The 10,878-nt window shown below is 47.9% G+C and overlaps 1 protein-coding gene across 2 annotated transcripts in view; it reads left to right on the top strand.

The window, feature by feature from the left end:
• Positions 1-702: 702 nt before the first annotated feature.
• The window catches only part of HIP1 (huntingtin interacting protein 1), a 190,684-nt gene continuing 180,508 nt past the window's right edge, over positions 703-10,878 (top strand). For both annotated transcript variants that reach the window (XM_040338493.1, XM_040338492.1), the window contains exon 1: positions 703-1,364. In XM_040338493.1, the coding sequence (XP_040194427.1) occupies positions 1,347-1,364 (18 nt within the window). In that variant the 5' untranslated portion in view covers positions 703-1,346. The remainder of the gene's footprint in view (positions 1,365-10,878) is intronic.

The raw sequence follows: 10,878 nt of genomic DNA, 5'->3' as shown, positions 1-10,878 counted from the left end.
CCTCTCTGTAGGCTGTCCCTGTCTCTGCCCCCTTGTCTGTAGGCTTTCCCTGTCTCTGCCCCCTCTCTGTAGGCTGTCCCTGTCTCTGTCATCCTCTCTGTAGGCTGTCCCTGCCTCTGCCATCCTCTCTGTAGGGTGTCCCTGTCTCTGCCCCCTCTCTGTAGGCTGTCCCTGCTTCTGCCCCCTCTCTGTAGGCTGTCCCTGTCTCAGCCCCCTCTCTGTAGGCTGTCCCTGTCTCTGCCCCCTTCTCTGTAGGCTGTCCCTGTCTCTGCCCCCTTGTCTGTAGGCTTTCCCTGTCTCTGCCCCCCTCTCTGTAGGCTGTCCCTGTCTCAGCCCCCTCTCTGTAGGCTGTCCCTGTCTCTGCCCCCTTCTCTTTAGGCTGTCCCTGTCTCTGCCCCCTCTCTGTAGGCTGTCCCTGTCTCTGCCCCTTCTCTGTAGGCTCTCCCTGTCTCTGCCCCCTTCTCTGTAGGCTGTCCCTGTCTCTGCCCCCTTCTCTGTAGGCTGTCCCTGTCTCTGCCCCTCTCTGTAGGCTGTCCCTGTCTCTGCCCCCTTCTCTGTAGGCTGTTCCTGCCTCTTCCCATGTCTCAGCCCCCCCCCCCCCCCTCTATCTAGCAGCAGGAAGAGAGTTGGCCTCCTATTTGCAGGCTGTGTGAGCAGACGAGGATCAGTGGTGCTGCCTCCCTCCATCCATCCCTTTTGTCGGCTGTGCTCTGTGTGCATGCTCTCTGGTTGGCTCCCTGTATACAGTGTGTATCTGTCTATGCATGGATCTGTACAGCCCATCATCTCCGCCCCCTCTCTGATCTGTCTGTGCTCCTTCCTATTACAACACTCCCTCTGTACAACTGTCTCACTCTCATCTGCCCATCGCTGCTTAGTTTCTATTTGATGCTATTTACTTCTACTTGGATTTTGTATGGCTGGCTGTGGAGCACCCCTGCCTGCATCACTTGGTGCCCACCCCCACTCTTCATCACTGCCTGGATTTACTGATGCAGTTGGGTCCCCCTAATTCCTAAACACAGTGCCCAGCCTGATCACACCATTAGATCTGGGTGCCCTCTTTTGCTCTCTCCCTGTCCTGGTTGGCTTTCAGTAAACAACACTGTGCAAGCAAGTTTCTGCTCATCTGCATCCCTGCCCCCCCCCCCCCCCCCCCCGCAGGCAGACTGTTGCTTTTGTTGTCCCTGTATTGGTGTGGCCCTGGGGAAGAGGGGGGCAGAGGGATCATGTGGCTCTGGGCTCCCTGCTAACTCCTGAGCACCATTTGGACTATTGAAGGTGGAGTGTGTGTACAGCTGCAACAAGAGGTCTTCTGCTGGCCTGGGTGGCATCCTGCTGGAAACATGGACGCTGGCAAAATGGTGAGTACATCTCTGCATGCTGGGGGGGGCGACTTTGTGCAACTTTTCTTATCTGTTTAACTCCTTCACTGCTTTTTTATTTGTATTGGTCACTTTCCCACCGGTTACATTTGTACTACTCTACCTCCAAAAGTGTTCAAATTTAATGACAGTTCTATGATAGTTCAACCTAATTAATTAGTTCATTCATATAGTGGCAGCAAATTCCAAAGTGAGACCCCTAGGACCAGTCCATGCCACAAAGGAGCCTACAGGCTGATGGTGGGCAAATAAACAGTCACTTCTTGTGTGTTTATAAGCTACTAAACATGTTTGAGTTTTTGTGTTTATTTTTATGTCAATATTTTATAAAATGTCAAAACAACCAATTCCAAAAGTATCTCTAATGGCTCAACTACATTGCCATATGACTGTTTAAATCACTATGAGATGAGCCTCTTGTGACAGTTTGGTCATTTGTAACATTGTTAACATTCTACTAAGTTGAAGATGCTAGTTTTCTACTGCATCATAACAATGTTACATTTGTGTAGCAGAAAGGGAGCCAGTGGAGTTGATTTACTAAAACTGGTGAGTGCAAAATCTGGTGCCGCTGTTCATGGTAGCCAATCAGCTTCTAACTTCAGCTTGTTCAATTAAAGGGGTCTGTAAAGTAAAATTTTGTTTTACCTTAAAGGGGTTGTAAAGGTACACGTTTTTTCACCTTAATGCATTCTATGCATTAACCACTTAACCCCCGGACCATATTGCTGGTAAAAGACCAGAGCACTTTTTGCGATTCGGCACTGCGTCGTTTTAACTGACAATTGCGCGGTCGTGCGACGTGGCTCCCAAACAAAATTGGCGTCCTTTTTTCCCCACAAATAGAGCTTTCTTTTGGTGGTATTTGATCACCTCTGTGGTTTTTATTTTTTGCGCTATAAACAAAAATAGAGCGACAATTTTGAAAAAAATGCTATATTTTTTACTTTTTGCTATAATAAATATCCCCCAAAAACATATATAAAAAATTTTTTTTCCTCAGTTTAGGCCGATACGTATTCTTCTACCTATTTTTGGTAAAAAAAATCGCAATAATCGTTTATCGGTTGGTTTGCGCAAAATTTATAGCGTTTACAAAATAGGGGATAGTTTTATTGCATTTTTTTTTTTTTTTTTTTTTTACTACTAATGGCGGCGATCAGCGATTTTTTTCGTGACTGCGACATTATGGCGGACACTTCGGACAATTTTGACACATTTTTGGGACCATTGTCATTTTCACAGCAAAAAATGCATTTAAATTGCATTCTTTATTGTGAAAATGACAGTTGCAGTTTGGGAGTTAAACACAGGGGGCGCTGTAACATTTAGGGTTCACTTTGTGTGTGTTTACAACTGTAGGGGGGTGTGGCTGTAGGACTGACATCATCGATCGAGTCTCCCTAATAAAAGGGATCACTCGATCGATGCGCCGCCACAGTGAAGCACGGGGAAGCCGTGTTTATATACGGCTCTCCTCGTTCTTCAGCTCCGGGGAGCGATCGCGACGGGGCGGCTATAAACGAATAGCCGCGCCGTCGTCCCGGATCGCTCCCTGAGGCTTACCGACCGCCTTTTCCTGGGGGGGTCCCGATCGGACCCCCGACCCACGCCAATCAGAGGACGTACCGGTACGTACATGTGCCTGTCCGTGCCATTCTGCTGACGTATATGTACATGAGGAGGTCGGCAAGTGGTTAAAGGGGTCTGTAAAGTAACATTTAGCTAGATTCACAAAGAGTTAAGCCGGCGTATCAGTAGATATGCCGTCGTAACTCGGAATCTGCGCCGTCGTACATTTAAGTGTATTCTCAAATTGAGTTACACTTAAATGTAGCTAAGATACGACTGCCTGCGCCGTCGTATCTTAGCTGTCTAGTTCCGCCGGCCGCTAGGGGCATGAACACTGATTTACGCCTAGAATGCGTAAATCAGCGAGATACGCCTATTCACGAACGTACGCTTGCCCGTCGCAGTAAAGATACGCCGTTTACGTAAGACTTACACCGGCGTAAAGATAAAGCTGCTCCCTAGGTGGCGCAGCCCATGCATGGTATGGACGTCGGAACAAGCCTATCTTTTTACGTCGTTTGCGTAAGTCGTACGCAAATAGGGCTGTGCGTAAGTTACGTTCACGTCGTAGGCAGTGTTCGACGTATCTTAGGCATTCCATCCAACGCATGCCCACTGGGATATGTCCACGGACGGCGCATGCGCCGTTCCTTAAAAACGTCAATCACGTCGGGTCACGAATCATTAACATAAAACACGCCCCCCTGTTCCTCATTTGAATTAGGCATGCTTAGGCCGGCCCATTTATGCTACGCCGCCGTAACTTAGGAGGCAAGTGCTTTGTGAATACAGCACTTGCCTCTCTGACTTACAGCGGCGTAGCGTAAATACGATACGCTACGCCGGCTGAAACATACGCCGCCCTGCGTGAATCTGGCCCATTTTGTTTTACCTTAAAGGGGTTGTAAAGGTACACGTTTTTTTTGTATAGGTACATTTTTAACTTTTACCTACAGGTAAGCCTATAATAAAGCTTACCTGTAGGTAAAAAATAAATCTCCTAAACCTTTACGGCAGGGGTCCTGAATTAAAATTCAAGGAGGTCCGGTCACTAAACTTTTCTTTGGGCCGAGGTCCGAAACTCAAGCCCCCATTTGTCCCCATCACAGCGCCCCTTTACATCAGGTGTCCCCATCACAGCGCCCCTTTACATCAGGTGTCCCCATCACAGCGCCCCTTTACATCAGGTGTCCCCATCACAGCGCCCCTTTACATCAGGTGTCCCCATCACAGTGCCCCTTTACATCAGGTGTCCCCATCACAGCGCCCCTTTACATCAGGTGTCCCCATCACAGCGCCCCTTTACATCAGGTGTCCCCATCACAGCGCCCCTTTACATCAGGTGTCCCCATCACAGCGCCCCTTTACATCAGGTGTCCCCATCACAGCGCCCCTTTACATCAGGTGTCCCCATCACAGCGCCCCTTTACATCAGGTGTCCCCATCACAGCGCCCCTTTACATCAGGTGTCCCCATCACAGTGCCCCTTTAAATCAGGTGTCCCCATCACAGCGCCCCTTTACATCAGGTGTCCCCATCACAGCATCCCTTTACATCAGGTGTCCCCATCACAGCGCCCCTTTACATCAGGTGTCCCCATCACAGCGCCCCTTTACATCAGGTGTCCCCATCACAGCGCCCTTTTACATCAGGTGTCCCCATCACAGCGCCCCTTTACATCAGGTGTCCCCATCACAGCGCCCCTTTACATCAGGTGTCCCCATCACAGCGCCCCTTTACATCAGGTGTCCCCATCACAGCGCCCCTTTACATCAGGTGTCCCCATCACAGTGCCCCTTTAAATCAGGTGTCCCCATCACAGCGCCCCTTTACATCAGGTGTCCCCATCACAGCATCCCTTTACATCAGGTGTCCCCATCACAGCGCCCCTTTACATCAGGTGTCTCCATCACAGCGCCCCTTTACATCAGGTGTCCATATCACAGCGCCCCTTAACATCAGGTGTCCCCATCACAGTGCCCCTTTACATCAGGTGTCTCCATCACAGCGCCCCTTTACATCAGGTGTCCCCATCACAGTGCCCCTTTACATCAGGTGTCCCTATAACAGTGCCCCTTAACATAAAATAAGAGCCACGCTGATGGGCACATTTTATGCTAAGGGGCACCCTGATGGGCACAACAAAACGTGATCCTTAACATAAAATTTGCCCATCAGTGTGCCCCTTAACATAAAATATGTCCAACAGCGTGCCCGTAACATAAAATGTGCCCATCAGAGTGCCCCTTAACATAAAATATGTCCAACAGCGTGCCCGTAACATAAAATTTGCCCATCAGAGTGCCCCTTAACATAAAATATGTCCAACAGCGTGCCCGTAACATAAAATTTGCCCATCAGAGTGCCCCTTAACATAAAATATGTCCAACAGCGTGCCCGTAACATAAAATGTGCCCATGGGCACATTTTATATTAAGGGACACTCTGATGGGCAAATTTTATGTTAAGGGGCATTCTGATGGGCACAACAAAACTTTTATGTTAAGGGGCACGCTGATGGGTATATTTTTAATGTGTACGCCGATGGGCATATTTTATGTTAAGGGGCACTCTTGATGGGCACAACAAAATATGCCCATCAGTGTGCACATTAAAAATATACCCATCAGCGTGCCCCACTGCCCCTTAAAATAAAATGCGCCTATGAAGAGTGCCCCTTAACATAAAAAAGTGCCCATCAGCGTGTCCATTAACATACAGTATGCCCAGCAGTGTTGACAATAAAAAACATGTCCATTAATAGTGATCACTAACTATGAACATGCCACATACCTAGAATGCAGGAGGGGCGGATGCTGCAAGATAAGGAGCCGGGGGCGAGTAGCAGGGGGCGGGGCGCGCACGTCATGTCACGCCCCCTACTCGCAAGGAGAGCCAGGAGTGGACCCGGGAACCAGGAGCAGCAGGGGGCGGGGAACGCAAGTGACGTGAGAGCCAGGAATGGACCGCGAGCTGCAGGGGGCATGGGGAAGGAACGTGATGTCACGCCCCTACTCGCGGCCATACGCGCTGGTAAACTTTTGAGACCTGCGGTGAGGAGCAGGGGGCGGGCGCACACTGGCAGCGTCACTGGTTGCTGGGGAAACCCTCGGTCCCAGCAAACCAGCGCTGCTTTTTTGTAATTGTACTGGCGGTCCGGGCAGAAGTGTCACTCGGGCCGGACTCGGACCGCGGGCCGCCATTTAGTGACGGCTGCTTTACGGTTTAGGAGATATTCCCCTCGCAATGAGCCGCTGACTGCAGTGGCGCATGCGCACATGGGATTCTCGGCTGAAAGCCCGGCAGACGCCGGACCTTGCTGGAGAGAAGTCTCCCGCGCGCATGCGCTGGAGTGACGACATCCCCGCTCCAGCCACTCACAGCGCTGGAGCTGCGATACCCGGAAGACACGCAGAGGGAAAATATAATCCCCCTCGGCGTGGACCGGCAGAGATACCGACGCCTCGTTCTAAGGTAAGTATTTCATAATGAGCCAATACCGCCTGACATTCAGCCCATGTGTACAGGGGCATTACTCACTTACATGCACATACTAGGGAGACAGGAGCCAATTATCCTACCAATGTGTCTTTGGAGTGTGGGAGAAAACTGGAGTACCCGGGGGAAACCCATGCAGATGCTGAGAACATGCAAACTTTATGCAGGTAGTGCCATGGTTAGGATGTATTGTGAATTAAAACTGGATTCATTGATTAATAGGTTCATAGATTGCATAGTTGTCGGTCTTTGAGTGTTCAGCAGTGGTTACATGTACTGGACATTTTTTTCATATTTTACCAATTAAAATTTCCTAAATGATCTGTGGCACCTAAGTGTTCAGTAGGGGTCCAGCGCCATTATTATATGAGTTGTTCTATGGCTTCTAGCCAAGCCTGGAGCTAGAGCAAATACCTAGATTACTAATGGGCCAGACTGGTCTATCTGAACACCAGCCTTTGCTTGAAGCACCAGCAGGATCCTTCCTGCTGGCTAGAACCTGCTAGAGAAAAAGGTAAAATTGAACCTTACCCAAGAGGGGAAATTCCACTTATTTGCCACTGCCACAATTGGAACTTTTTTTTTGGGCAGGGGGGCTGTATCTTGTTTTGACAGGTACCTGCTCCCACTTCCGGTGAGATCACTGTGACCATCTGAGCAAAAGTTAGCCCCCCTCTTTCCCCCATCAGTCTTTTGGGACACATCAAAGGTCCCAGAAGCCGGTGGGACTATTCAGAAAGTGTCTTGTGCATAAGTGTCCTTATATTAAAACATCAGTATACAGTATTTGTAGCGGCTGACTTTAATTTTTCGGTGGGAGACTGGAGCTCCTCTTTAAAGTGGTTGTAAACCCATTACAACCACTTTAACCTACAGGTAAGCCTTCATTAAAGGGGTTGTAAAGGAAAAAATTTTTTTTTCATAATAAGCATCCTTTACCTGCAGACATTCCTCTTTTCACTTCCTCATTGTTCGCTTTTGCTCAGAAGTTGCTCTATTTCTTCTCTGTTCTGTTCACTTCCTGCTTGTCTGATTGTTACTGACCACCGTGATGGGAGGCTTTACTGCGGTGGTGAGTAACGTGCTCACCCCCTCCTGGGAACTACATCTGTGTGGCAGGACGCTCTCTACGTGTTAGAGACTTCAAGGAGGTGTGAATTACTGGGCGTGCCGCAATGCATACTGGGAAATGTAGTTCTTACATGAACGAGCGATGCAAACCAGGAAGTGAATGAGAGAACAGAAACTAAAATGCCGGAGGTGATATAGATGAAGGAATTTAATAGGTATTTACTTGTTTTTTAACAGAATCATTACACTATTCTGTCTGTCTACCTTGCAGACATTAATTTTAGGCAAAATGTTTTTTTCCTTTAGTGACCCTTTAAGGAATACCTGTAGGTGCAACAAATATCTCCCAAATCTAAAAGGTTTAGGAGATTTTTGCAGAAAATACCAGCAACCGCGCCGTAGACATCAGGCGCACTGAGCGTGCCGCTTCTAACGGCGATCATGCCGTTAGTGGCGGCACCCACGCGGATGCACGGGAGTGACGTCATCGCTGTTCCGGCCAGTTGCAGCGCCGGAGCAACGATACAAGGAAGTCACTCCGGGTATCATGGCGAAGATAGAGGAGGTCACCCAGGACCGCTGCAGGGGCTTCGATCTCAGGTAAGTAATCCATAATAAGCTAGTATGAGTAATTGCAAGTTTTTAATGCTGACCCGGCGTTCAGCTTTCATTTACTGTATATAGGATATATATATATAGGAGAAATCTCAAACTTCAGGCACAACAGGCAGGCTCTGTAGTAATAAAATGTGACTTTATAGTGCACTGCAGCACTAAACAATAATGGAAAACTATAAATGTAACATAAAATGCAAAAAAATCTAAATAATTGTATAAAGTCATACTGATAAAACTGCACTAAAAAAAACTATAGTCCAGCGGATCTAAGATCTAATATCTTAGAATTCATCCATATTATATATTAGGTTTGGGTCAGAGCACAAATGGGTTTACACCATTTAGACTCTGTAGCAAGCAATGTGAACACCTACTGAAAATATGTAAGTACAAACTGTATATAGAAACAAGGTTTGGAAAAGTGAAACATAATGATGGGATTATTTAAATTAAAGTGTTACTAAACCCAGGACCCTGCATTCACTATATCTGTTCTCCCGCAGTACACAGAACATGGAAATGCAAACGTTTTAGTAAATATACACTGCTAATAGGGGTGCAACGGATCAAAAAACTCACGGATCGGATCGATCCTCGGATCAGCAGTCACGGATCGGATCATTCTCGGATCAGCAAAAAAAAAAGTCTGTTTTTATCGGTCCAAAAAAAAAAATATATATATATATATATATATATATATATATAAAAAACACATATTATAGTCATTGTCAGAACTGGGGGGGGGGAAATAACATGCAGTAGTAAATAATCTTGTTAAAAGTACAATCTTGATGTTTTTACAGCAAGTCCTGTCCAAACAGCCTCACTTGCTTCCTCTTTAATCCACCTCTGTTAATTGCTACTGTGCTCTCCCCCCTCCCCTCCTCTCACACCAGTGCTTCACTGACATTCCCTCTCCAAGTCTGCTTGTCAGAGCCCAGTGCACAGCGTGACACGCCTCCCCGGGGAGGCGTGTCACGCTGGGCTCTGGCAAGCAGACTGGGTGGAGCAAGATGGCCGCCGCTCCGGAGCTAGGCCGAAGCCGGGGACTTTCCTAGGCTCCGGAGCGCTCCGCGGATCGCGGGGTGTGCCGATCCGAACGGGGTGACCCGTTCGGATCACGGATCGGTGACGATCCGTTGCACCCCTAACTGCTAAATACCTTTTTTCAGCAGCAGTTAGAGCAGTCTTGTGACTTCTATCAGTGTCTGGTTAAAGCTTGTAGGAGGAGTATTCCTACTGCTCTAGCTGTCCTATAGAGCAGTGGTCATCAACCCTGTCCTCAGGGCCCACTAACAGGCAAGGTTTGCAAGATAACTGAAATACATCACAGGTGATATCATTTGCTGCTCAGTGATTGCAGTATTCTAATCTGCATTCCCCCAAGGTAATACATAAAATCTGGCCTGTTAGTGGGCCCTGAGGACAGGGTTGATGACCACTGCTATAGAGGATGCAGGAGCCCTGACCTTCTGTCTGGACAGTGCTGATTGGCCCTTTGTAGATCACATGAACTCTCCCAAGAAAAAAAAAAATACTTTCTAGCAATACACATCAAACTGAGCATGTTCAGCTTGTCCCCTGCCCTCTGTACTATGCAGAGATGAATTGGGGACACTGGAAGAAGGGGAAGACAGGACCAAACAGCCTTTTTACACAATGCAGAGGATTAACCCCTTAGGTTCCACAGCGAGTATAAGAAGCATGTTTTACTTCGTATACAGACTTATTTTACTGTTGTGGGTTTAGTAACACTTTAAGTCTATCACATTCATATGTGTGTACAAAATACATTATCGCTGTCGTTGACCTTTATAACATAATTCTTTTTAATTAGATTAAAGTTCCTCTTTAATGGCTCAAACCACATTATGCGGCATTGTGATGTGTTTAAATGCATTATTGTAAATTAGATCCTATCCTCAAAGGACTCTGCAGTTGTGTTTGCCTATAGCTTATTTTTATTTGCACAGGAAGTGACTAAATTTAAGTTTTAGACAATAAAGTTAGGTCTCATTCATGCAGGCAATTAGGCCCCTTTTACACTGGGGCAGTATGTGCAGTGGCGGTATAGCGGCGGTATTCGGCCGCTAGCGGTGCGGTATTAACCCCCGCTAGCGGCCAAAAAAGGGTTAATGCCGCCTGCAATGCGCCTCTGCAAAGGCACATTGCCTGCGGTATTACCGCGGAGTCCCATTGTTTTCAATGGGAAGGAGCGGTAAAGGAGCGGTATACACACTGCTCCTCTAAACGGTTCAAAGATGTTGCTTGCAGGAGGTTTTAGTTTCTCTTTATTTTACCTGTCCTGGAGTCCAGCGATGTCGGCACCGCAGCTGATATTTCCATCAGCTGTCGGGTGCTGATGCTTATGGCTTCACGGCGGGAACCCTATTGCGCATGCACGAGGCTCCTCTCTCCTACTGGCCAGGCGAAAGGGGAAGGGAGCCGAGAAGTGATGTCAATAGCCTTCCCCGTGGCTCCCGGAAGTGGGAACAGGATACCTGTCAAAGACAGGTATATTGTCCCCCCTCCCCCCAAAAGGTGCCAAATGTGGCACTGGAGGGGGAGAGGAGACAAATAATCAAAAGTTCCACTTTTGGGTGGAACTCCGCTTTAAATGGTAAGGGCCAGTGGTGGGCTGTCCATACAGGGCACAGGGGCGCCACCTCCCCTAATCCATACGTCCAGCTCCTAATCTCCATGCAGGGGGCCAGACACATGGATTTCAATGTTT

The sequence above is a fragment of the Rana temporaria genome, chromosome 2, assembly GCF_905171775.1.
Source record: "Rana temporaria chromosome 2, aRanTem1.1, whole genome shotgun sequence".
Classification (NCBI taxonomy): Eukaryota; Metazoa; Chordata; class Amphibia; order Anura; family Ranidae; genus Rana; species Rana temporaria.
The sequence above is the reverse complement of the archived record's forward strand: the minus strand, read 5'-3'. Positions and strand labels throughout refer to the sequence as shown.